Source organism: Danio rerio, chromosome 10, assembly GCF_052040795.2.
Source record: "Danio rerio strain M-AB ecotype USA chromosome 10, GRCz13ab, whole genome shotgun sequence".
Taxonomy (NCBI): Eukaryota; Metazoa; Chordata; class Actinopteri; order Cypriniformes; family Danionidae; genus Danio; species Danio rerio.
The window spans coordinates 26,670,001-26,692,959 of record NC_141030.1 but is presented as its reverse complement, the minus strand read 5'-3'; the positions used below and the strand labels follow the sequence as shown (position 1 = coordinate 26,692,959).

General features: G+C 34.1%; 1 protein-coding gene across 4 annotated transcripts in view; it reads right to left on the bottom strand.

Annotated features, from left to right (window-relative positions):
• Positions 1-4,174: 4,174 nt before the first annotated feature.
• The window catches only part of ltn1 (listerin E3 ubiquitin protein ligase 1), a 44,383-nt gene continuing 25,598 nt past the window's right edge, over positions 4,175-22,959 (bottom strand). For 3 of the 4 annotated variants that reach the window (XM_087270557.1, XM_087270556.1, XM_087270558.1), the window contains exons 22-30: positions 22,638-22,851; positions 20,996-21,233; positions 18,336-18,416; positions 16,134-16,320; positions 15,699-15,855; positions 8,717-8,937; positions 8,452-8,646; positions 6,635-6,802; positions 4,175-6,248 (exon numbers count right to left, since the gene is read on the bottom strand). In XM_087270557.1, the coding sequence (XP_087126683.1) occupies positions 6,186-6,248; positions 6,635-6,802; positions 8,452-8,646; positions 8,717-8,937; positions 15,699-15,855; positions 16,134-16,320; positions 18,336-18,416; positions 20,996-21,233; positions 22,638-22,851 (1,524 nt within the window). In that variant the 3' untranslated portion in view covers positions 4,175-6,185. Of the gene's footprint in view, positions 6,249-6,634; positions 6,803-8,451; positions 8,647-8,716; positions 8,938-15,698; positions 15,856-16,133; positions 16,321-18,335; positions 18,417-20,995; positions 21,234-22,003; positions 22,491-22,576; positions 22,852-22,959 lie in introns of those variants that run through there. The other variant, XM_087270559.1, reaches the window with a different exon arrangement.

The following is a 22,959-nucleotide window of genomic DNA, read 5'->3' as shown; positions in this document are numbered from 1 at the left end:
CTGTGTTTTATACAGTAGTCATATAACTTAAAGGGTTAGTTCACCCAATAATAAATAAATATGAATAAATAAATCCTTTTATTATTGGAACCAGGCTCGTAGGCAGGGTGGGTTCAGGGGGTTCGAAAGACCCCACTCCTGACAAAGTCCAGAATTTATGGCATCCTAAATTGTGAAAATAACCAATAGAAGAAGGCTTTAAGAAGAAGAATCAACAAAAGAAGGCTTTTATTATTTAAATGGACAAATTCTGACTGAGGAAATGAGCTGGCTAGTTTGTTATTTGCCTATGCTATTTAATTTAAATGAAGTTTTAACAGATTTCCATTGTTTTTTTTGTTTGTTTTTTAGCATATTTTATAATAAATTAGCATTTAAAAATTTGTATTTTTTAATTTTTTTAAATTCTAATCTCATTACATTATATATAAAACAATAATAGCTAACAGTTTTAATGCACATTTGTATTTATCATAACCATCCGACAACCTAATCCAGCACAAATCAGTACTTAAAATGTCACTGAAATGCAAGATTTGAACCTCAAAATTTGAGGCGAATCACTGCAAAAAGGTCAATAGGTCCTTTTTGAGGAAAAAAGAACCATCCCATTTAGTAGGCCTGCTACGGGCATGATAATACAAAAAAAAAGATATTTTAGGTGAGGTCTAAGCACTCTCTTTTTCTCCAAAGGCAGAAAGATTGTCAACTCCTAGTCATTCAAAGTCCACTTTCATATGCAGATAAAAAATAATTATCATTTATTCAACAGCTTCTCCTCAGTGTTAGTATAATGTGCATATTCACAAGCACAGTGCAGTGATCAGTGTTTACTTTAAAAAAAAAAAGGTCCCACTTTATATTAAGTGGCCTTAACTAATATATACTTACACAGGAATTAATAGTTTGCTACAATGTACTTATTGTGTAAATACATGTATTTATTGTGTACTTATGCTTGGTTAAATACCTGTATGTAACTACATCTGTAATTAACTTCTGTAGTTACATTTGTAAATACACTGTTGACCATCCCTTACACCTTAACCCTCCCTTAAACCTACCCATAACACCAAACCTGTCCATAACCCAACCCCTATCCCAACTCAAGAGCACCACGAGTGTTCTCAAATACATTATGAACACAGTAAGTACATTGTAATTATTTTTTGATGCAAGTACATAGTAGTTTAGGACACTTAATATAAAGTGGGACCAAAAAAAGTAATCGATTACAAATTGCAGACTACTACTGGACAATTGTAATCTGATTACATTTCTAATTACTTATTGGAAAAAGTAATCAGATAACTTATTACTTTACTTTTAGGTTACTTTTAAAACATATAAATATACCTATAAAAATGCTAAATAAACTGCAGCTTTTTTAATAATTTAATATTCACTGAAAAAAATCACAAAGGGTTGATCATAGCAGCTTGACATAGAACACTCAAACACTGCAGTGGCATTTTTCTGTGTTTGTCTTAGGTAAATAGTCTACCGCAATGTGTATATTCCATACAAAGTGCAAAAGACACAATATGTGAAAGGCCCTATAAGCAGTTACACTTCTCTTCATTCAGAAGATACCTTCACTCCCAATCTTTTACAAAAATTCCATTTAGCCTGTTTGAGCTGAGTTGGACCGCAGTGTTTTTGAGCACTGGTGTCCTCCTTGGTGACGAGTGTTGTCATAGAACGCTTAAAAGAAGCATTTTTTCCTTCTAAAAACTATATTTGTTATATAACGCAATTACATTTACTTTATGAACTGTAATCAAATTACACAATATTACACAATTTAATGTAATGTAATTGGCTATGTTAATGTGTTCCTCAAAAATGTTATTAGAATACAGTAACACATTACTGTGGAATGCGTTATCCTGAACTTTGGCAGTGTTATATTTGCCAGCTTGCCATAGGCCACTTCCTCTGATTGAAATTCAATTCAATTCAGCTTTATTTGTATAGCGCTTTTTTAATGTAGATTGTGTCAAAGCAGCTTCACATAAATGGTCATAGTAACTAGATCAGGGTAGTTGTTTTTAGTGTTTAAGTTCAGTTCAGTTCAGTTTAGCTCAGTTCAGTGTGATTTAATCATTACTGAGAGTTCAAACACTGAAGAGCAATTCATCGATGCGTAGCTCTACCAATCCTGAACCATGCGAGGCAGTGGCGACAGCGGAGAGGGAAAAAAAACTTCACCTGATGGGAGTGAAGAAAAAAAACCTTGAGAGAACCAGACTCAGTTGGGCACGACCATTTTAATTTCTCCGCTGGCCAAAAGTCTTGTGCAGAGCTTCAGTCACCCCGGTGGAGGCTGGTGCATCTGAGGAGTAACATATAAACGCATGCCCTGTACTGACACTAAGGAGAAGAAACTGTAATAAAGGAATTCATTTTTCTTTTATTTATGCACAAACTATTATAAACAAACCACTGAAGGCATACAGTGCATCCGGAAAGTATTCATAGCGCTTCACTTTTCCACATTTTTTTTATGTTATTATTCTAAAATGGATTAAATTCATTTATTTCCTCAAAATTCTACACACATACCCCATTATAACAATGTAAAAAAGAGATTTTTTTGAAGTTGTTGCAAATTTATTACAAATAAAAAACTTGAAAAATCCCATGTACGCAAATGTTCCCAGCCTTCGCCGTGAAGCTCTAAATTGAGCTCAGGTACATTCTGTTTCCACTGATCATTCTTGAGATGTTTCAGCAACTTAATTAGAGTTCACCTGTGGTAAATTCAGTTAATTGGACATGATTTGAAAAGGCATCCCAGGGTTGATAGTGCATGTCAAAGCACAAACCAAGCATGAAGACAAAGGAATTGTATGTAGACCACGAGACAGAATTGTCTTGAGGCACAAGGCTGGGGAAGGTTACAGAAAAATTTCTGCTGCTCTTAAAGTTCCCATGAGCACAGCCAGAGCCCAGACTCAAATCCTATTAAACATCTCTGGAGTGATCTGAAAATGGCTGTACACCATCACTTCCCATCCAACCTGAAAGAGCGTGAGAGGTACTGCAAAGAGGAATGAAGCAAAAATTCCCAAAGACAGGCATGAAAAGCTTGTGGCATCATATTCAAAAAGACTTGAGGCTGTAATTGCTGCCAAAGGTGCATCAACAAAATACTGAGCAAAGGCTGTGAATACTTATGTACATGTGATTTTTCAACTTTTTGATTTTTATAAAATTTTCAACAATTAAATTTTTTTTTTCTCATTGTCATTATGGGGTATTGTGTGTAGAATTTTTAATAAATAAATAAATTGAATCCAGTTTGTAATAAGGCTGTAACATAAATTTGGAAAATAAATACTATAAATACTTTCCGGATGTACTGTATGTCTGTTTTGAGTCTGGATCACTGCAGTCTATGATGTGGGAACTCTCAGATTTCATCTAAAAAAATGTTCATTTGTCTTCTAAAGATAAAAAAGCCTCAGGGGGAGAGAATGACACAGGAGTGAGTAATATTAACTTAATTGAAAGTTTTGGTTGAACTTCCATTTCGATATTTGTGATTTGTGTAAGATTGCCATAAACAGTGCTAAATATTGATTACAACTATTTAACTACAATGAAATATCACTAAAGACACAAATCTCATAATATGTAACGTATTATGTCTATTATTTCTGTCAAAGTACTCCAGTAAATCCTTCTCTATAGTCATAGGTTGTGAGCATAATGTGTTAACCGCTTGGTCACACTTGTCTAGAGGAAGCCCACAGCCATATGGGATTGAAGATCAAAGGCATTTCCTGTCGCACTTGTCATATACTTACAAAAGCTTCAATAACATGAACGAGTTTAAATTTTAAACATGGCTAGAGGAGACACATGGTTTTGTTCATATTTGTTTCAGGTAGTGTTCTGCAGCATGCAATACATGTGGCTCGTCTGTGGGAATGTCTATTAAATATTAATATCCGAGTAGCAGATGGATTTAGAAGTGCTTTGATCACCAGCCTTTTTTTGCCTCTGTAATTATTCTTTAATGCATGCCTTCCCGGTGTCAATGCAAACCACAGTTAACCTTGCTTAACCCAAAAGCTTCAACAGATAAGCCGATACCATGACAATGTGCACAGGTTGAGTGATTGACAGAAGTAGATTACGCAAAATGACTTATGACAAACAGCGAGGCTAAAAGTACGATAAACATCCGTATTTCAGGAGCACAGATCGAGTCGTATTACACAACCCATGACAACTAAAGATCAAAGCAAGCAGAAAACTCTGCTGCATACAGCACTGTGTGTCATTATACAAAATATCATCAAACTGGGATTAAAAGCCACAACTACTTTCTACACAGCTCATTCATATGGTCCCATATTCATTTGTTTATTTATTACTTTCCACATCAGCTATGAGCTGTTAGATTTCCCCAGAAATCAATCTGTATGTGAATGGCAAATTTATGCAACCTTATATGTGATAACCCATCGACTCACCTCTGACAATCAAAGGGTTAGTTCACCCAAAAATTTTGTTCTGTTATTAGTTATTCACCCTCATGTTGTTCCAATCCCCCAAGGCTAACAAAAATAAAGATATTTTAGATGAAATCCTGGAGCTCTTTCACCCTCCACAGACGGTCATGAGATTGTAGTCCAGTAAAGAAACTAAAAACATTTCATGTGACTTCAGTGGTTCAATCAGATAAATAATAAATATTCTCCAAGAGTACTTTTGTGTGCCACTTTGTGTACCAATGTGATCATGGTGCGAGTTTACAATATTCAATACAACGCTTGCATGTTGGTTGCTGAATATAGACAATAACAAAATTAGTTTGGCACACAAACGTGTTCTTGGGAGTTTGTTTGATTACAGTTGAACCACTGAAGTCAGATAGAATGTTTTGAAAATGTTTCGGTTGCTATTCTGAACTTTGAACGTCTCTGAACCATTGCTGTCTATGAAGGAAAAGAGAGCTCTCTGATTTTAATCTAAAATATCTTGTTAACACTTTATTTTGATGGTCCTTTCTGCCCATTTTGTTGAATAAAAGTTGCATAGCAACTGCATCCCAATTACTTCTTATTTAAGTATTAGTAGTCAGTCTGCTTAATATCAGCTGTCCACAGACATTTAACAGACTATAAGAAACTTACACTAACCCAGGGGTGTCCAAACTCAGTCCTGGAGGGCCAGTGTCATTCCTATTTTGGTTCTAGCCCCAAGTAAACACACCTGAACCAGCTAATCAAGCTCGTTCTTGGTATACTCAAAACTTCCGGGCAGGTGTGTTGAAGAAAGTTGGAGCTAAACTATGCAAGACACTGGCCCAGGAGTTTAGGCACCCCTGCACTAACCCTAACCCTAATCTAACAGTCTACTTATAATCTAATGAGAATTAGTTGGCATGTTGATGCAATGTAACTTAAATTCAACAAAATGAGTTAAAAGAACCATCAAAATAAAGTGATACCAATATCTTTATTTGTATTTCAAAGATGAATGAAGTGAAATGAGTCTCAGACTTTTGGAACAAAATCAGAGTTGAAAATGAACAACAGAATGATTTTTTAGACAGAACAGAATTTTTAGTTGAACTAATTTTTTAAATATAATTTAAACACTCAAAAATGAACATTTTGTGATGTGATTAATTTATCAATCCCAGCTTTCCAAGTGTAATTTGTGTTTTAAAAAATGTCTTGAGAAAATAACAAGCCATGACAAATCACATAAAATTTATACAATCTACTTTTATGTTTGTTTGTTTTTGGAAGCTTGACAGATGCTGTTGTGGAGAAATGTCAGGATCCTTCAAAATTCTGTTGCTTTACCTGATAAAAATAGCATGAAACTGTTTGGAATGACACAAGGATGAGTAAATAATGACAAAACGTCCATATTACAATGAACTCTTCTTTTAAGGCCATTAATGCAAATGCTTATTCACTCTTCAGTCTCTTGCCAAGATTCCTTTCCTCCAGTTGGGTGCAATGTTTTCTGAAAATCAGACTGTTTATTTGTTTCATTGTTTGTGGAGTTGTTGAACACTTCAGTTCAAAACTAAAAGGCCACAGTAATTTGCAGCGCAGCAAAACCAATATGTACAAACAAACCAACCGAGCGTTTCTCTCCGAGTCAGCTGTTCGCCGAGGACGTCATTCACCTATTATCGGTGTCCATGGAGACAGAGTTTAGAAGAAAGTCTCTCGGCAAAGAGGACACGTGGATTTGTTGCTAGATGTGAACCATTTATACTGTGGAATGAAAGGAAATGGAAACAAGCGGTCATTGAGGAACGAGAAGCGCTTGAGAACATTCAAGGCTGCGTGTTTTTGCTGATACTGAAACATCTGCAGAATTGAAGCAATAAATGGAGAAAGACTGTATAAGGGAAATGATTCATTTTCAAGTGCACCGGTGACCTTCTACAGGGCTTTGATATCAGTATGAACATTAAAATTGAGTCTATTTACTGTGTGAATTCAGCTGAATATTCTGAATTACAGAAGCAGAATGAGTTTCATGTTCACTTTAACCGATGTATATTCCTAAAACATCAAGACTGATCTGTTTTACAAACATTCATCTAAAAATAAGAACGATGGCAGAGCATGATACTGTGTGTGTGTGTGGCACTCACTAGACAGGCGGAGTGAAACTTCTTTTTGCAGGTACGGCAAGCTTTCTTTGGCAGCGAGTAATTGGATCCATGAATGACAGAGAAGCAGATCATACAGTCCTCCACCCCCTCAAAACGCTTGTCAACATTGTTCTTCCACAGCGACAGACCCTCCAGTATACTACCATTCTAGCAAACACAAGCACATTGCCTCAATTAGTTTGGACATTTTCAGTTGTTCTTCATACTTTAAGAATAAATTGCAATTTATTCATTATCTATTATTCAAATGCTTGAAATACATAAGCTGATATGTTTAGTTTATGGGGACATTTGTTGATTTTTGTCCCCCTATTTATTAGCCATGGTTTGTGCTGTTTTGTATTGGACTGTTTTAAGTTATTATTACGCGGTTGCCTTTGGCGACAAGTAAGAAAGATGGAGCAGCAGTTTTTTACTGGAGTTTTATGCTTATTCTGCAGGAGCATTCAGCAAACATTTGAAACTTTATTGAAAACAGAGTCAATTATTGGGCCGACTGATTCTGAAGATTACTGATACTACACTTACATTAATCAAAAATCACACAGGGAATTTAGCTCTACCCTCAGTTATTTTATCTTCAACTGATAAAGCAAACATTTATAATGGCTTTAAAAAGTGTTCAGGAAATTCTAGACGAATATAAACGTGGGGAAATTTTTAAAAAATAATATCAAAGTATTATTATTTTAACAAAAATACATATTTTAATAACAGATTTGACATTTCATATTTCAAAAAATAATGTTAATTATGCTCTAATTACTGTTATTAATAAAAATGACTGGCTGAAAGTATAAATGGTTGCACTTTATTTTACAATATGTTCTTGCATGCCTTGTATATCCTTTACATTATGTTCTTACCTGAGAAAGTGTTTGGTATAAAAAAGAAGATATCTATAGGGGTCAAGGTTATGTTTAATGGTATGTTCTAGTTTAACACCTAGATATTATCCATTTATTATATATAATAATTTGCACAAAGTATATACACGTAAAACTGGACTGTATGAAATTATTTGTTGGACAAAAGAGGACAAAAAGGACAAAGGACAAAAAAAGTTAAAATAATGTGAATTTTCTCAAATACCTGGTTTGATTTTCTGCTTTTTTTCTGTAGACTATTAAAAAAATTAAAGGGGCTAATAATACTGACCTTAAAATGTTTTTTAAAAAAATTAAACTGCTTTAATTCTAGCAGAAATGGAACCAATAAGACTTTCTCCAGAAGAAAAAATATAATCAGACATACTGTGAAAATGTCCTTGCTTTGCTAAACATCATTTGGGAAATATTTAAAAAAGAAACAAAAATTCAGTGGGGGTCTAATAATTCTGACTTAAACTGTATCTGCTGCTGGTTTCAGTAGTATGGCTATACATGTCATGTAAAATAGCATTCAAACTCACATTATTAGCATTTAACACTGAATAAAAGACACAGGGTGTACTTGAGGTCATCACTGTTAAAGTTTTCTGTTGTTCAGCTGCAAAAAAATAGAAGCCGTTTCTAAAATATAAATTCCAGGTATTGGTTGGGACAACAACTCCTTTTAATATGAAAATATTACTTCTATCGGGAGCCGTTGCTTCTATTTAGAACAGGATTTAAATCAGCCTTTAGGCTCGATAGTTAGGCACACTCCTGTTGGTCCTTAATCTTCGATGACGTGTTTTGATCCAGGAATGCAATACCTAGTTCACCACTGGGTGTCAAACTTACATGCTTCACCTTTAAATGGATCACTGTTTTAATTTTGCAAATTCTACCTGAGAGGATTTCTATTGGTTGTACCTGGTGAGTAAGGTATGTGCTAAGCTGCAGCATCCAATTGCGCCACTGCTGCACAGCCACGCCCACTCTCCGCCCACTGTCCACGAAGATGGAGCCCAGAGGATAGTTCTGCGGCAGCTGAATCACCAGCTCAATGAAAACATCCTCCACAGAGTACGTCGCTATCACCTCCCGCGTGGCTGAACGCGCTTTTACCTGATGAAGACAACACACATCAGATCACAACACACTTGAACACATAGCAATTCTGAAACCCTGAACTCACCGTCATGTTCTCAAAGGTCACGGTGCTGGACTGCACTGAGCTGATCTCCTGTGCAGACAAAATGCCGCTGACGTACTTGCTGGTGAATTTATCCACTATGCTGAAGATGCGTTTCTCTTGGCTGTTCCACCACAGACGCACCATTGCGGGCAGGTCTTTTAACGCACCGTAGTAGACAGAGCAGGCCAGATGAGAAACCTCAAACTGTAGATTTTCAGTTTCTACAAAAGACACACCATCAAATATAGATGTCAGATATCAGAGAAATAGGGTACTTCATTGGTGATGTAAAATAAATGAAAGGGATAGTTCACCCCAATGTTTTCTGTTGAAAGCAAGAGAAGATATTTTGAAGAAAGCTGAAAGCCTGTATCCACTGACCCCCAGTCACCCGTAGGAAAAATAAATATTGTGAAAACCAATAGGTTTTCAGCTTTCTTCAAAATATATCAAATATCAAAAATAATCAAAATATCTTCTCAGTTCCACAGAAGAAAGAAACTCAAAAGTTTGAAACATTTAACGTTGAGTAAATGCTGTCAGGAATTTAGCAATTTCAGTAATTCGTATAATATTTTATCTGCAGGGGCCGGTTTTTCAAAAGTAATCCACTAGGATTTTGGATAAGGGATTGGATCAAATCTTGAAAATGGGTTTTTCAAAAGGAAAACCGGATTACCTAATCCAGGGGTCGGCAACCCGCGGCTCTAGAGCCGCATGCGGCTCTTTAGCGCTGCCCTAGTGGCTCCCTGAAACTTTTTCAAAACATGTTTGAAAATGGAAAACGATGAGGGAGGTAAATATATTTTTTGTTTTAATATGGTTTCTATAGGAGGACAAACAATCTTAACATTTTCCAATGCTGTAAAAGTGTGTAGAATATTTAATTTCAACATTTCTGTCAACGAAGATTTGCGTCATAGCCTGCGACACACGTTTCTATCAGCAGGGCGGGATGCCAGGCAGGTAGCTGTTGTAAACAAACCGGCGGCTGTGTGATGCGCCATGGAGCGCAAGCTGTCTTTGCCAAAGATGTACAGCGGGGCACGCTTTCTCATTTTCCCTCCCTGAGAGAATTCAAAGAAGCCTATCCCGATCACTAACTTAACGGTGATTATTTACAAGGTGCGATCGTTGATATGCAAACTGCATTTGAGAGCAGATTTTGTGAGTTGCGAAAGGAAAAAACGAGACTGTCTTTCCTTGACACACACCCTTGGAGATTGACCCTTCCTTGTTGAGCACATTCCCAGGAATGACTCGAGCTGATCTTGAAATGGAAATGGCAGGCTGCGTTTTATTGCACTGCTTTTTGTCCAGATAAGGGGCACGTTGTGCACATTCATTTTGATGTTGTTTTTTTGAATCCTCAAAATAAAAAAAACATTTAAAAAATCTGATTTCTTTATTGCATTTCTTTAATTTCATCAAAGCAAAACATAATGCAATAATATTGTAATGAAGTTAAACTTGATCATTAAACATAATTCATTAATATTGTAATGAAGTTAAACTTGAACATTAAACATACTTCATTAATATTGTAATGAAGTTAAACTTGGTCATTAAACATATTTCATTAATATTTTAATGAAGTTAAACTTGAACATTAAACATAATTCATTAATATTGTAATGAAGTTAAACTTGGTCATTAAACATATTTCATTAATATTGTAATGAAGTTAAACTTGAACATTAAACATAATTCATTAATATTGTAATGAAGTTAAACTTGATAATTAAACATAATGCATTAATATTGTAATGAAGTTAAACTTGATAATTAAACAATTCATTAATATTGTAATGAAGTTAAACTTGAACATTAAACATAATGCATTAATATACTGTAATTAAGTTAAACTTGAGACGGCATCGTACAACAGAGTAGTCACGTGGCGCGTCATTCTCTACAGGATGCACTGCAGGGAAATGAACATTTAATCATGAAGGCTCAGTATGTATTTGTAGCCAACGAAGTCATTTTTTTAGTAGGCTAATATAGCTAATATAAATACATATAGCATGTGTTGCCATCATTATAAGGCTTATATAAAGCCTTTAATTTTTTGCGGCTCCAGACATATTTGTTTTTGTTTTTTTTTGGTCCAATATGGCTCTTTCAACATTTTGGGTTGCCGACCCCTGACCTAATCGGATTAGATCACGTAATCTAATCTTGGTTTTGAACTGGATAAAACCTTTAGTTTGGATTTGTCAGACCTTTTTTGTAGGATTTGGATCACTTTGATCCAAAAAACCTGGATTAAACTGATCCTATTAGAAGGGTGGATTTAGCGTGGATTTCATGCAAAAAATGTAATAAAAACTTAAAAATTGTATTAAATAATACTATTTTTGGATCACGCAGTATCTTACGAGATATACTATTGATTTATAAGGTTTTAATTTTATTTGTTCATCTGTCAGGCTATAGTGATTATTGGCTTTAATGTATTTAGCCTTTCAGTATAGGCCTACAGCAAAATAGAAAGAGTTTGGCCTCATAAAATAATTCCCCAAACAGCTGTCAAAATTTACCAAAACATTACATTTTATTCTGTCAATAATTGATATATATATTCATCACAATGGAAAATATTTTTGTTTTTAGAATATGTATTAGTAATGCATTCAATAATTACAGAATAACCAAAAAAAAAATGCAAAGAATGGCAATCACTGATTTTAGAAATCTCTTTCAACAATTGCAAAAAGAGACTGAAAGGGCAGAAGCACAGCTTCATCTGGCAGAGAACAACTGACTCGGACCAAACTGCATCAAACCAAGACCAGACTCGAGATCCGCCTCCTAAAGGCTGCGCTCAGAAAAGCTGCTCTTTCTTATTTACATCTATATTTGAAACTTATTATAAATATCCTCAATGTACAGTGTTGTAGGTCTCAGATGAGCGGACTGCTGGAAGAGGATGGGTTGGGGTTTTTCTTGTTTTTATTATTTATTATTTTATTATTTATAAAATTTTCTTCGTTTTCATTTCAAATAAAAATAAAGTTTTATTGACCCCACACTGGCTATTCTACTTGTTGCTCTTCACACAGGCCTATCTATTTATATACATTGTGATTGAGCACTGGTAATCCAGATTTAGTGATCCTGAAAAGTTCCTATCCGATCAGATTGATCCAATCTGATGTTGCTTTGAAAAACTGGCTCAAAAAGTAAGCTGGATTACGTGATGACGGATCGCAAAAACAGGATTACTAAATCCGGATCAATTTTATCCGGATTAAACCTTTTAAAAAACCGGGCCCTGGAGAAATTTGTTTTATTTCAGCTAGAATAAATTATTTTTAATAAAAAAATTGATAAAAAACATTTTAAGGTCAATATTATTAGCCCTCTTAAGCAATATTTTTTTTTGATTATCTACAGCTGTGGTCCTCCACCTTTTTGACACCGTGGACCGCTCAACAATTTTTCCGAAGCCCGGGGAGGGAGAGAGGCAGGCTGCTAGGTGACCATTAACCATTTTCTCAAAGGATGACAAGTGACAAAGCATGGCTGCATCACTGATACTAGTTCATTCATTCATTCATTTTCTTGTCGGCTTAGTCCCTTTATTAATCTGGGGTCGCCAAAGCGGAATGAACCGCCAACTTATCCAGCAATTTTTTACGCAGCGGATTCATTCATTCATTCGGACAATTTAGCCTCCCCAGTTCACCTGTACCGCATCTTTGGACTGTGGGGGAAACCGGAGCTCCCGGAGGAAACCCACGCGAACGCAGGGAGAACATGCAAACTCCACACAGAAACGCCAACTGAGCCGAGGCTCGAACCAGCAACCCAGCGACCTTCTTGCTGTGAGGCGAACGTGCTACCCACTGCGTCGCCCTGATAGAAGTTTTATAAATGAAAAAAATTTCAAAGCACTGCAGTGTTTGTCTGAGATAATTAGTATACCAAAATGTGTATTTTCCATACAAAATATGAAGCTGATGGTCAGTTCTTGTCACACGACATGACTGTTTTCAACTGGAAGCATGTTGTACGGTTCCTCCATTGGTAAAATGAGCTTTGCACATGGAAAAGATGTGATATATGAATGGCCGCCGCTATTTCAAATCTCCTGTAGTTGATCTCGTAGTTGGTCGAGAATATGGTCACTTTTCGAAATAAAAGATTTATCAGAATAAAAGATAGTTTACACTCGGAAGATATATAAAACTAAAATAATTTATGATTTCTGGTGTATCCCGGTACCAACTGATCAACGAACTGGTGCTGAGAAATCTCCTCAGGTCATTGGATAATTCTGCATTCAGACGTTAATATCTAAACACATCTTTACATAAGTTCAGTATTGTTGTTGCAGATTAAATATTTTCCAGTGGGCTAGATATTAATTAACATCTTTACCTAAGCCTCTTCAACTTTACGGTTGGTCTCGTGCATCCATCATGTTTGTAGTTTATTTTCATCTTTTCATCCGCGTTTGTAGTTCTAATCGAATTCACGTCCAACTCACAATATACTGTGGGTAATATCAGCGGTTAGAGTATGGACCGTTCTACAATTAAAATTTTTACTGGAAATAGTAAACCATCCGGGAAACTTTGGCATAGTCTTTTCAACATACTATGATTTAGGACAGTGGTTCCCAACCTTTTTCTTTGGGGCCCCCCCCATAAACATATACAAACATTGGAGCCCCCCCACCATATAAATACACACGCACGCACACACATATGTACTGTATATATATATATATATATATATATATATATATATATATATATATATATATATATATGAGTGTGTGTGTGTGTGTGTGTGTGTGTGTGTGTGTGTGTGTGTGTGTGTGTGTGTGTGTGTGTGTGTGTGTGTGTGTTTGTGTAATATTAATATATAGTAATATGTATAGAAAATATTAATTAATCAGTTTTAACTTGTCTTGGCCTTCAATAAAACCAAAATTTAGGTAGGCTTTGTCATACTGTCTATAATCTTTTTCTTTGCCTCTGAAGAATCACTGCATTTACGTTTGTCTGCCATTTTTGTTTTGATTTTGCCTTTACGACACGTTGACAAGCAGATTGCGCGAGTGAGCAAAATTTAAATAATTATTTAAAGTTATTTATTTTAATTATTTTCACTATTATGTTGGAATTTTAAGCATGCGTTTAGATTATTTTTTATTTTTTGGGCTGCTCGATTTTGGGAAAAATCATAATCACGATTATTTTGGTCATAATTGTAATCACGATTATTCAAAACCATTGCCAGTTAAAGTCAAAATTATTAGCGCTCCTGAGATTTTTTTTTATAAATATTTCCCAAATTATGTTTAACAGAGCAAGGAATTTTAACAGTATTTCCTATAATATTTTTTCTTCTATTTGTTTTATTTTAGCTAGAATAAAGACAGGTTTAAATATTTTGAAACCAATTTAAGGTCAATATTATTAGCCCCCTTAAGCAATATATATTTTTGATTGTCTGCAGAATAAACTAGCGTTATAATGACTTGCCTTATTACTCTAATTAAGCCTTTGAACTGCACTTTAATCTGAATGCTTGTATTTTGAAAAATATCTAGTAAAATATTATGTGCTGTCATTATAGCAAAGACAAAAAGAAATCAGTAATTAGAAATGAGATATCAAAACTATTATGTTTAGAAATAAGTTAATAAAATATTCTTTCCATGAAACAGAAATTGGGCAGGAAAAGGTTTGCTAATATTCAGGAGGGCTAATAATTCTGACTTCAACTGTATACATACAGTTATTTTCCACCCTGCAAAGGAAAGAGGAATAAATACAATAGAATAAAAACATGAAACAAACTGTGCTTTAAGCATCTTCACTGTAAGAAAAACACTTTAGCTACAGCAGTCCTTCAGTCAAGAGCAGCGAGGGTTTTCTCGTTATGTTTGTTTAATAATGATAAAAACAGCCGGCAGAAGGATTATAGCGCGCTGTATCTTTAATGGTTTCTCTTTCACGTCTTTTGATCCTCAACTCGTTTGTTTATTACACAAATGAGGGTTAATGTAAATAATCACTAAACACCGCGTTTTGACACCTATTTTACCATTAAAGCGTTAACGTTAAGATGACTTTAGATGTCTGCGCTCCTCTGCTCGTCTCAGTGTGTGAATGAGAGCGAATGCTGACCGGCCGCATATGCTTCTGACTGCGTGATCGTGCTGCACACACACATAAGCTCTTTCGCGCTTTTAAGAGCAACACGTGTACAACTGTGGCGAAATATGATGCAATAATCATTTATCTCGATTAATGCTTTTTTATAATCGTTTGAAACCGAAATCTAAATCGGATTTTCGATTAATTGCAAAGCCCTTTATAATAGTGGAGCATTTTTATGCCTTTTTCTACCTCAATACTTATCCTCTCCCGCGCCCCCCCTGTGAACTCTGGCGCCCCCCTTAGGGGGGCGCGGACCCCAGGTTGGGAACCACTGATTTAGGAGATACTAATGGATAAATTAACTTGCCTAATTCCTCTAATTAACCTAGTTAAGCCCTTTAAATGTACTTTAAGCTGCATACTAGTATCTTGAAAACTATCTAGTAAAATATTATGTACTGTCATCATGGCAAAGATAAAAGATATCCATTATTAGAAATGAATTACCAAAAACTATTATGTTTAGAAATGTGTTGAAAAAAATATTGTTTGCCAAAAACAGAAACTGGTGAAAGCAACATACAGGGAGGCTAATAAATGAGGAGGGCTAATAATTCAGACTTCAACTGTATATTTCTCATTTATATTTAGTTTAAATTAAACAAAAAAAAAACAATTAAAACAAAAATGAAAGTAAATATCAATTATAATTAACTAAAACTAATAAACTATAATGTAAATATGTTTTAACCTAGTAAATATTTTAATGAGTGAATAAAAGCTTGTTCCAGACATTAATAAACACTGTAATCGTGTATTATATATTATGAGATGCACAGTTACAAATGATCTCTTCAACATACTTCCAGGAGAGAGAGACAAACTCTCGGTGAAGAAGGTTTTGGGCTCTGCTGACTGTCCCGGCATTGACGGACTCTCTGGCATCAGACGAAACAGATGGAGCAGGAGTTTATGAAGAGAACGGCTCTTCTTTAAATGCAGAGAGTACTGAGCTCGCAGCTGAAAACACACAAAAACACAGACATTTTCACATTGCTGAAGACTTTTCATCTTGCTTGCACTACAAATATGTTGTGTGGCCTTTCTTCACATTCACTCAGGGTCAGAAAGGTCTGAAGAGATGAAAACCATGACATTATGACTCAATAATTGTTTCGTGGGACGGACACGTTTGACACATCATTTAACCTGGAGAATGTCTCTGCTGCAAGGCTTTCAGAAAGGTCGAGGCGATGATTGATGGCTTTCTTGAGCACTGTGACTGATACTTCACTCACATGAGAAGAAGAAGCCTTGAAAAAGGCGAGGAGGAGTTTCCAGGACAGAAGGTATCCCAGAATGCAGCAGTGCTCCATGCTGAGCGGCTGCACTACTGCAAACTCGCCCACTTGTACAGCACCTAGAATATTCTCCAGCAGCTCTTCTGTGGTGGAAAGGATGCTCATCAATGCTGCCGGTGGAGACCTGGAGGGAAGTGAATAGGCTAAGATATAAAACATAGCCAATTATAAGTAAATAAATAAAGTAAAAAAAATAAATAAAGAACTGCACAAATTACATGATTTTTGCCATTTCTATACTGTAATATATTTAATTAGTTATGCATATTACAATAATTAATTACAAAAATCATGTATATTTTATTACTTAAACAAATAACTGCAAAATGACAACCCTGTAAATCCCTGTGTTACATTTCATAATATTTTATTCAAATGATTAATTTTATTATTTTTCCTTTTCATTAATTATTCTATATCCGTTACATAATATTAACTCAAAACTACATTTAATTTATTTAAAATTAAATAAAAATCATTAATGCATAGCAGTACAATTATCTTAAAAATAAAAACGAATAAACAAAAAAAACGAAATAATAACAATTAAAAATATATAAATAAATACTCAATTAAAGCTAAAAATAACTGTAAAAAGTAGTAAAAATATGGGGGAATGGAAGGATGACAAAATATTAAAAACAGCAGAAACTTTAATTAATGGATAAATCGAAATATGAATTCAACCAGTATCCATTTAGATAAAATACTTTTGGAGGCTGAAGATAAATAAATAAATAAATAAATAAATAAATAAATAAATAAATAAATAAATAAATAAATAAATAAATAAATAAATAAATAAATAAATAAATAAGCTTAAAATAAATAACAACATTACGAATGAATGTATGCGTGTACACATGTATGTGTGTATGTATATATAGACCTGTCACAATAAACAATATATTGACTTGCCACACAACAAATGGACATGACCTCAAAAATCTAACTAAGGATCTGAAGTAAGTAAACTCATGTGCATGTTGTTTCAAGAAAGCAACCAATCATTTGGGTTGAGTTTTATTTAAATTTGTTTATATTAATTTCTTCTACATTTGATTGATTATCAGTTAATGATTTGATTATTATCTGTCATTTAATTATGTTTTTATATGTTAATATTAATATTTTCCTATGATTCAAAATTTCATTTTTTTCATATTATTATAACCTTATATTGTGTGAATTCAAGCAACACTTGTTTTCATGAGTAAAAGATTAGAGAATGTATCCACTTCAAGGTCTGTATTGTCTCTGGACAATGTTGTGAAGCAGTAATTTTCCATTGCTGTTGCTTGTGGTCTTATTACACTTGTTGTATTTATCCTGGTCAGACGAAGTCTGAGCATTGAATCATACACAACTAAGATTATTCAATAAACTCTGCTCTTCCTTTATCATCATGACTTTGTCTCCTGTTTCTGCTCCTGTCTACCTTTCTCAGTCAACTCTTACATTGATAGGAGATTGTTAATTGTTCAATATTGGTTAACAGATTTGGGTATTGGGTGTCTCTGCTGGCTTGTTGTCAGGATACCCAGAGACAAAGACATTTTCTAACAGGATCTGGCATTTGGGGCTAGATTTTATTTATCTAGCATGGAGACTGTGTTCTAACAACCTCAATCATTTTTGGTCAAGCAATGTATATTGCCCATACATAAAAACAAATTCTAGCATTTTAGCTTATTGCACAGAGCCTCTCTATCTCTATTGGAGGTATCGTTGTCAGCATAGTTAAAAAAAAAAAAAACACTATAGTATTTACTACAGATTACTATAGTAAATAGCAATCATCTGGGTGTCTGACAACGGAAAATAGCAGATATCGCAGCCTCTTTTACTTTTTTTTGATAACCTTCATTATAATGTATTTATATAGGATTCCAATGCCAAATTATTCAATTGTTTAACTGATTATAATTCAATTAAATATTCTTAAGAATAAACTTATATTGTCATTCTGGCATTATATAATGAGTGGCATAAATGGTCTAAAAATGACGATAATATGGTTTATCATGCAACACAAAATAGACATTGTGGCAGGCCTATGAATGTATGCGTGTATGTTTAGCTAGATAGTTGGAAAGACAGATTCTTGGGGGCCTCAAAACATGTCACTGTGTATCTTACAAGCATGGTTCTTCTCCATCCTCATCCTCAGATTTAGCGCTGGCACTTTCACTGTCGCTCTCTGGCAACAAAGGCATCACCCTGTAAAACACAAACACATCAGTCCCATTTCTCCAGAGACGATCTGACGTCAGCACTGAGATGCTTGTAATGGACACAGCATTACAACAGCAGCAGCACACAGCAGATCTCAGCCAACCCGAGGAATATAAAACCATTTCCCTCCCAGAGGCTCATGCTCTCAATGAAGCATATTTAATTAAACCCAAAGCGGAACGCATTGTGGATTAAACTTCTTCCGTACAATATGACCTTAAGGCTATGCAAAAAAAAAAAAAAAAACTGGCCGTCCCTTGGAGTATTCGTTTCAATTACATTTACAATTATGTTCTCGACAGACACTTTCCCACCAAAGCAACTTACAGGAAAGTCCATTATAGTGTTTCTGCAGACGTTGCAGAACAGGTAGAAAACAAAGATAATGTCTAGGTGGTGAGACACATGCTGACTCCTTAATGCACAATTCTGCACTTAGCATTTTAGTTTTCCCCTAAAGTTAATTATAACGTTAAACAAGTTTCCTTGAACAGCAAACAGACGTAATTTAGTTCAACGTGACAATTTTATACCCTCTCCTAAACTCTTTAATATTAAATAGGCTGTTTTTGATACTGTAGCTTTAAGGAGTATGATCACGTTAAAGGGATCATTTACGAATCAAGCAAAATATTGGTGGCTTTCTGTTTTTGAGGAGAAGATTAAAGAAGATCAAGCTTGAGTTGTAACCTTGAAAATTTATCAACTGAAAAATCAACAGCTGGATAAACCTAGGCACAGTTAGATTAAAGAGAGTTCAGTACAAATCATGATAAAAAACAGGTCAATCAGGACAAAACACCAACTGTTACGTTACACATAGGATTAATAATATGCACAGCCCAGACTCTGTTTGTTTGGTCACAATGTTTTTTAGGGAGATTTTAACAATAATAATTTTTCTTTTTTTTAAAGCTTATCCACATTTGTAATAAACACGCACTGTATGTGGGACTTTTATTTTGAAAACGAGAGAGCTTTCTGTGATACAGGCAGTCATGCATCTTATCTGTTTTCAGCTTGTCAGCATGCAAAATGCAGGATTTACAGATTAAATATGTATTTAGCGTCATTTCAAAATATAGGATAAGATCTGTTTAAGTGTATCTTCCAGTAATTTAATGTATATTGCAGTATTTGTCAACTATTTTTAATGAAAAAACAAACACATGTAAAATGCTTAATATAAGTGCTTAATATATGTTTATGAATCAGTAGTAAACTCGTACTACATTCCATTCTTGAGTGAAAGAACAGTAATAAACATTATGAAACATTATTTTAATATTTACAAAATATAGTCAAAGGGTTTTCATTTTAGAGGTAATTCCTCTTTTTATAAATAAGCATATAAAACCATTTCAGGAGAATGTTTGATAAATATTAACTTATTAAACAGTGATTTAACATTTTGAATCAATGCACCACTGGCACCTTTAAATTTAATAATGCTGTAATTAATGTTCAGTTTCATGCATCAGCACTCAAGAGTCCTTGGTATTCATTTTGTTTTGAAAGTAAGAGTGTTTTTGTTTCTTTGTTTGTTTTAACTTTCAATATACCAGTAGCCGTTGACTTGAATTTTATGAATCAACAAGGAACTAATTTTCAGCTAAAAAGTTTCTTTAATGTCCTGCTAAATAATAAAACACACAAAAAACACCAACATCTTGGATGGCCTGCAATTGCACAAATAACAAAACAAAATTGTCTTTTCTGTTCCTTCCAAAAGAAACAAGTAAATATGTCATATATTTTATAGAACTAAATGTATTATTTTTAAATAAATACAATTAATACATTTGTAACACTCATATGTATAAAACAATTTAATAACTGATGAAGACTTTTGTTTTGTTTGTTTGTGTTGTTTTAGAACTCGACAAATCAGTAATTTTGAGCAAATCTGTCAAACAAATAATTCAGAGTCAAAAATGTTATAAACAGTTCCTTGTTGCCACTTATTGGGGTGTAACAAAGACACTGATACAAATTTAAAGAGATAGTTCACCCAAAAATGAAAGTTTTCTCACTATTTACTGTCACTGTGTTCACAAGTGGTTCTAAACCCTCTTTTTTCCCAGCATTCTTCAATACATATGCCTTTGCAATTAACAGAAGAAAGGACCTCAAACAGGTTTGAAACAAGTGGATAGTGAATAACTGATGAAAAATTTTGAATTTTTGGGTGAACTATCCCTTTAAATTGAAGTGTGGTAACTTTCAAAATTTTACTGCTTCTCAGTACTTAGAATAATTAAACTTTTTGAAACAGCAAATGCAGATGCAAATGCAGATTTGAATGCGCCACTGTTATTATACCAATGACGGATGTTGTAATGTAATGAGATCGCATGAAAGTTTAAAACAAGAGGGCAATCTTACGATAAATAAATCATGCAGCTTTTAGAAAGTTTAGATTTCAAACAACATGCAATAGGCAAGCGAAGTTGACATGTTAGCTTTTTGAACCTAAATAACCTTATTAACAGTATATCTTGCAGTATATGATGGATTTAAGCATATATATTGTGAAGATATAGTGAGAGGTAAAGGGTCTGTACTTGTTCAGGATGTGGTAGACGGCGAGCTGCAGTGGTCGGGCTCTGAAGAGCAGCAGGGGTGAGAGGCTGTTCAGAAGGGTCTGCAGGGGCTCAGACAGGCTACTCTTCTGGTCGGCTACAAAGCGAGGAGGGAGTTTATTCTGAGTGAGCAGCTCCACAGGGATGTAGGTGAGAGCCTCCCCCACCGCCCTCAACACTGGTAGGGGGAACATAGGGTCATCTGGATCTGGAAAGTCCACTGAGAAAAGTTTGACATTTTAGTAGCCTGTTAACCACCAGAAATCAGGTTTCTGTTAGATAGAATGGTGTAAAAAAAATATTTTTATTTTTCAATAGTAAGAATGAGTCACAATGCCTACTGGCTGACAAGACAACAGGCACTGACATCATTTCTCTCTCTCAGTAGCTATTGTTAAACTATTGTTACTGTAATAAAATCAGATAATTTGTTAACTATAATGTATAACTATATATGGTCAAATAATGTTTCAGAAGTTTTATTATTATAATCACACATTAAATTGTCTTTTAATGTACTCTACAGAGATTATCTTTAAAGGTCAGATCTGATTTATTCTGAGACATATTTTTGTTTTAGGTTTACATTGACACATTTTATCCATTTCATACTGTTTTTCAGCGTTTTTGTGCATATATTTGTATTTTTGTCTGATTAATAATACATTTACTGATTTGAAAAATTATTATATTTATCAAATCCATTGTGAAGCTTTGAAATGTGAAAAACTCAATAGCAAATGAGAGCTGAAGCCTAAAGAAATATTTACACTAAAATCCTGCACAACTTTTATTTTATTTAAATTTGTTTTTATGTTTTTTATTTATTAATTTTTGTGTTTATTTATTTATTTAAGTTTTTTTATTCAATTTTATTTAAATTTGTTTTTTATTTATGTTTTTTATTTAGTTATTATTTTTTTTATTGAATTTTCATTTATTTTACTAAAAGTTGTTTTTATTTTTTTATTTAATAAAATTTTTTACTTTAACTTTTACAGCTTTTACAGTTTAAAATTCCCTATTCAGGGATCAAAGAGGAAATGCAAATTTCTTCATGACAGCGATAGTTGTAAAATTTGTAGATTTTTATTACCAACCCCTGTAAATAAATAAATAATACATAGGTACATATTTTAATGTTTTTTTATTGTTTTTTAAATAAATATAATTAGTACACTTTATTCATAACCCTGGCAAATTCTTACATTTTTGCAAATTCTTTTTTTTTTTTTTTACTAATGTAAATAAAGGTGAGAAATATATTTTTTCCACAATGACACCTCTTGCACATCGTCTTATCTTTTAGGAGAAGCCAGAGTCATTTCCTGTCCAAAAAAAAACAAAACTTGCTGGTTGAATAAAATAAATTTTAAATCCAAATTTGCCAGGGGTATATTCATTTCACGCTTGACTGTATATATAAAGATAAAACATATTTTAATAAAATGTATAACATTTTTGGTATACTTTATATCTGGATATATTTTTAAAAAATATATATTTTAACAAATTAGAAACTCTGTTGAACATTTTAGGATTTTAAAGTATTAAATGTCATACCAATCCCAAACTACTGTATAGTACTAAATATAAGTCTAAGGATCTTGTAATGCCAACTCACTGGGGATCTTAATAAGCAGCGGGAGCAGAAGGTTGTGAATCCCCTCCTGAAAGAACTCCTTCCACTCGGAGCTCAGTTCTGCTGGAAGCTGCTCCAACACACCAGCAGGGGGCGATGCGAAAAACTCACTCAGCCTAACAATCAGCTCACAGTTTGTGCATACAAACAGCTGCACCCAAGGATTCCAGAACACAGCGCTGTTTTCACTGGCAGTCTGAGGAAAAGACAATCCAGCATGACTCTTGAGTAGAAACAACATTAACTGAGAGTGTCAGCTGTATGCTGCGAGGTTCTCGAAGTAGGGCTGATTACTTATATTTAG